Here is a 3,993-nt window from a genome sequence, read left to right as displayed (position 1 = left end):
GGGGGTGAAGACACGACGACGACGGGTGGACACGCCGGCGACGCCGGCGTCTGCGACGGTCGACTCGCCCTAGCAATGCCGCCGATGGAGGTTCTCTCTCTTTTTCTTTCGTGTGCGAGGGGATGAAGACGATCAGCCCTTGTTATGAGCCTGCCTACTACCACCTCAACGCCAGGTCATGTACAAACCGCTTGAGATGTGCCATGAAACCACTCAGGGTATGATTAAACCGGTTTTGACAGTTTCAGGGTGTAAATCAGACCAAATTGGACTTTGGGGGGTTATGAAGACTTTGAGAGGGATTTGGGGGTGAAAACTATACTTCTTTTTTTTTTTTGAGAAATGGGCTTGCTCGCACATGGCCCGTACGTAGGCTCCTTCAGTTTAGCCCAGCCGCCATGCGTTCCACGAGTAGGCCCATCTCCTCGACGGCCAGCCACCGGTGCTATCACTCCTGTGTTTCTTCATTGCAATAGCTGTGACGGCGACGACGCGGCTTGAAAGGTAGTTGTCCGCGACCAACCCCCTCCCCCTCCCGTCGACGGAGGCCGACGCCGATGGCGAGTCGGCGGGAACGGAGGCTTCCGCCCGCACCCGCTTTCCAGATGGAGAACCCCTTCAGCGTGAAGGTTCTTCAGGTCTTCACCGGCGCCGGCGTCGGCTGCGGCGTCGGAATCGGCGTCGGCCGCCCCATCTACCTAGGTAATAAGAATCAAACCTTCCGCGCGCTGCTGTTCCTTTTATTCTTAGGATAATCAGGATGGGCATCGGTCGAGTTCATCACGAGTCGGCGGGTTCGGCATTTTGTCGAACAGCTGAGGAGGGTGATGAAACGAGGCACCCACCCTGTCGAACAGGTAGTGCCGTACTGCCGTGTGTAGTTGTAACCGTGCGGGATTGTATTTTAATTTAAAGCATTCAAGGCATACACCAGATCAAGATCAAAATTTGATGATTGGGAAGCACAGGGAAGTAGTGTCAGCTAGTTAGTTCAAGCTTGCTGACAGTGGCACCGTGCACATCCATGCTGTACTGACTGTGCTCCGTGCTAGGAAGAAATCGACTAAATTTCAGTGAGTGGCTGTTGTTTAAGCAAATGGCTCTTGTTCTGCTGGTCAGGTATGATACCGGGCCTTCAGCAAGTTATGAGTGCCACAAGAGGTGCAACCGATTCTTTTTCTGGTGTCACGAGACATGTTAATTCTGCTGTAAGTCACTCTCCCATGAGCGTATGCATGATTAAATTGATTTTGTATTTAGTGATTTTCTGGATCTGATATTGCGTTTTAATTCCTTGTGCTCTAGCTAAGGAAAGCAGGGTTAAAGAACATTGAAGCGGGCATTGGATGCGGAGTTGGTATAGGACATGGTTTTGGGATAGGTACACATTGCAGCTATTCCATCTATTTAGCCATGTAAACTTTCTGTTGATGTTGTCCTAGAAAGACTGGTCGTGGTTATTTTCAATTATAGTGGCTCATCAAGTAAAAACATCTTTAATCTCTTACACGCTCAGTGTATCTGTTCTTCTCTTGATGGCCACATAATAGTGAGTCTTGTTGCCTGAATAGAAATCAGACTAAGATTAGGATGACACTGCGATGCACCAATACTTCTAGGAATCTAATAACCCCCGAACGTTCGGATTTTGAGCATTTCGTCCCGAATGTTTTTACATGGCAACTTTAGTTCATAGGGGATGGCAACTTTAGTTGATAGGGGATGGCAACTTTGTCCTTTTTCATTTTTTTGTCAGAAAATTACCGTGTTTCCCTAATCTCACGCAAACTAAACTTGCCATCTAAATCGTTTGGGTTGCCATGCTTAACTCCCGAACGTTCGGGAGTTATCATTACCGTACTTCTATTATTCTTAGTGTTTTCCCTTTTTGTTCACTGCTGTGTGGAGTTTTCAGCGCATGTGAACACGCATCTGAACATTGCTTCAAAGATCTCTCACTAATTTGTAATATGAAGTGACAATGGAGGACATTCATCTTGATAGAACCTTCCATATCTAGCAGACTAGAACTCTCCCTAAGTAGTGTGCATGGGCAATTTCTTAAATTCCTGCAATGCTTCCTGCTCAGTGTTTTCTTTTTACCACAACTTATGATTCTTACCGTGTTCCTTTACATACATCATATGCATCTCAAACTAGTTTAGAACCATCAATGTTACATTGTGAACTGCCTTTCTGCACAAGCATGTCATCTTGTTTGCCGTGGTCTTGAAGCTAAATCAATAAAGTATCTCTTCAATTTTCAGGAATTGCCTTGAAACCACGAGCAATTCATGGAATTCAATCATCGATTGCAGTACAGACCTTAACTTTAATTTGTCCTGATTTCTTCTCTGTTTCCTTTCTTGTTGTATGAACATTAACAGAACAACTTTTTCTAGGAAGTTTTGTCCAAGTTAACTTCAAAGCTGAGGGATTCCAGTGGGGAGACAGCTACAGCAGATCTTACCTCTGGTTCGTTGCCTACCAGTGGACAAACACCCAATGGTATGTCCATGGATCTAGAGGCTAAGGCATTCAAAAGCAATTTCCAGCATACTTCAAGCAATGAAATATCACAAGTACAGCCGACTCATGAATTGCGTGGCCAGAATGGGATGCAGCAAGAGATGATAACAGGTGGTCGAACTGAAAAGGTCATTGCCAACTTTCTGCAGAGTCCCCTGTTCCAGAACGATACAAAAACGGACATCAGGGATGCAGTATGCGCTAAAATCTCACTTCTATGTTCTTGCTAACATGTATCATACATATTGATGCACTATTATATTTTGCAGTTATGTCTTCTGTTGCTCAATTTGCTTGTGCATACATTGTTGTGTAATGGTCATTATGAACACTCTTTTTCTTTATTATTTGTACAGGCTGTAAATTTGCATGGGACGGATAATGTACTTCAGTTGGTGAGTTCAATCACATCTAATGCTCCTCATGCATACTTCTTGACTTTACTCAATGGCTCGGTAGTTCTATCCTTGTCCTTTCTGTCAGATGGGTTTTACTCATTTGCACCCAGTGTGGCCTTAAAATGATGTGTCTTACCTATTTAACGAGTACTCCCTCCGTCCGGGAATACTTGTCCTAGAAACGAATAAAATGAATGTATCTATAATTAAAATAAGTCTAGATATAATCATTTCAAGGACAAGTATTTCCGGACGGAGGGAGTACAATATTACTCGCGTCTGAACTGACAGTAGTAGAATTGCCAGCGCGGCTATTGTTGCAAATCGTTTTCTTGTACGGAATGGTTTACAATTTCTGTCTTTCATTTCATAGCTCACTACTAACTAGTTCTGCATTTCTTGCTTGTCCAGGTGCTGAAGCACCAAAGAGTTATTGAAGAATTACGAGACGAGAATGAAAAGCTGCGTCAGGTGCTCATAGAGGAACTTAAGATTTCACCAGCTAAATTACAACCGGATCGGACAAGTGGAGTGAAGACCTACTATCCATGCTCCGAGTGCTTTGACTGCCGCCGTCGAAGTCGGAAATCAAACAGATAGCAGTGGCATTGACTCTAGTTATTTGTAGCCAAGTTTTTGCTATTTTTTCCACTAGCTGAATATTCCACCGTAGCAATAGTCATAGCTTTCTGCAAGATATTCTCCACAAAAACGGCCAGGCCAGCTATTTTTTGCTGAGCCACTTTATCTGATCTACGTTATGTTCCATGTAGATGGTGAAAATTTTGAAGCTTGATGTCTCTACTTGGTACAACGAGTGAAGTGTGGCTTATTATGCAATCATACAAGTTTGAAATGTTCTTCATGTAAACAAAAGATGAGGTTTTAGGAGCTAAAACCCATTTTTACATGTTAAACGCCTTTGCAAAGAATATGGATTTGTTCTCAATTTAGGCCCCTTTGGGGAGCAAAGAAAAACTTGGAGTCTTGAGACAATGTCTTAGAGCATCTCCACTCGCCCCCCAACAGGCCCCAGGGCGCCCTTTTTAGCGCCGGCGAAGAAAAA

At 44.1% G+C, this 3,993-nt stretch overlaps 1 protein-coding gene across 2 annotated transcripts; it reads left to right on the top strand.

The window, feature by feature from the left end:
• The first annotated feature begins 430 nt into the window (after window positions 1-430).
• On the top strand, window positions 431-3,767 carry LOC119339525. 2 transcript variants are annotated; one of them, XM_037611554.1, is made up of 7 exons: window positions 431-702; window positions 1,120-1,208; window positions 1,306-1,381; window positions 2,268-2,317; window positions 2,403-2,657; window positions 2,886-2,924; window positions 3,339-3,767. In XM_037611554.1, exons 1-7 carry the CDS (start codon window positions 558-560, stop codon window positions 3,525-3,527), a joined length of 843 nt encoding a protein of 280 aa, XP_037467451.1. In that variant the 5' UTR covers window positions 431-557; the 3' UTR covers window positions 3,528-3,767. The 2 variants fall into 2 exon arrangements, with proteins under 2 accessions (XP_037467451.1, XP_037467448.1); XM_037611551.1 differs by having other exon boundaries at window positions 2,403-2,723.
• Window positions 3,768-3,993: the final 226 nt, after the last annotated feature.

Source organism: Triticum dicoccoides, chromosome 1B (genome assembly GCF_002162155.2).
Source record: "Triticum dicoccoides isolate Atlit2015 ecotype Zavitan chromosome 1B, WEW_v2.0, whole genome shotgun sequence".
In the NCBI taxonomy this organism is placed as follows: Eukaryota; Viridiplantae; Streptophyta; class Magnoliopsida; order Poales; family Poaceae; genus Triticum; species Triticum dicoccoides.
The sequence above is the reverse complement of the archived record's forward strand: the minus strand, read 5'-3'. Positions and strand labels throughout refer to the sequence as shown.

Bases quoted from the DNA above. Each gene is read 5' to 3' on its own strand.
- LOC119339525 (XM_037611551.1), top strand. From the start codon at position 558: ATGGCGAGTCGGCGGGAACGGAGGCTTCCGCCCGCACCCGCTTTCCAG. The intron at 1,382-2,267 runs GTACACATTGCA...TTCAATTTTCAG, and splicing joins AGGACATGGTTTTGGGATAG to GAATTGCCTTGAAACCACGA. The intron at 2,724-2,885 runs GTATGCGCTAAA...TTATTTGTACAG, and splicing joins AAACGGACATCAGGGATGCA to GCTGTAAATTTGCATGGGAC.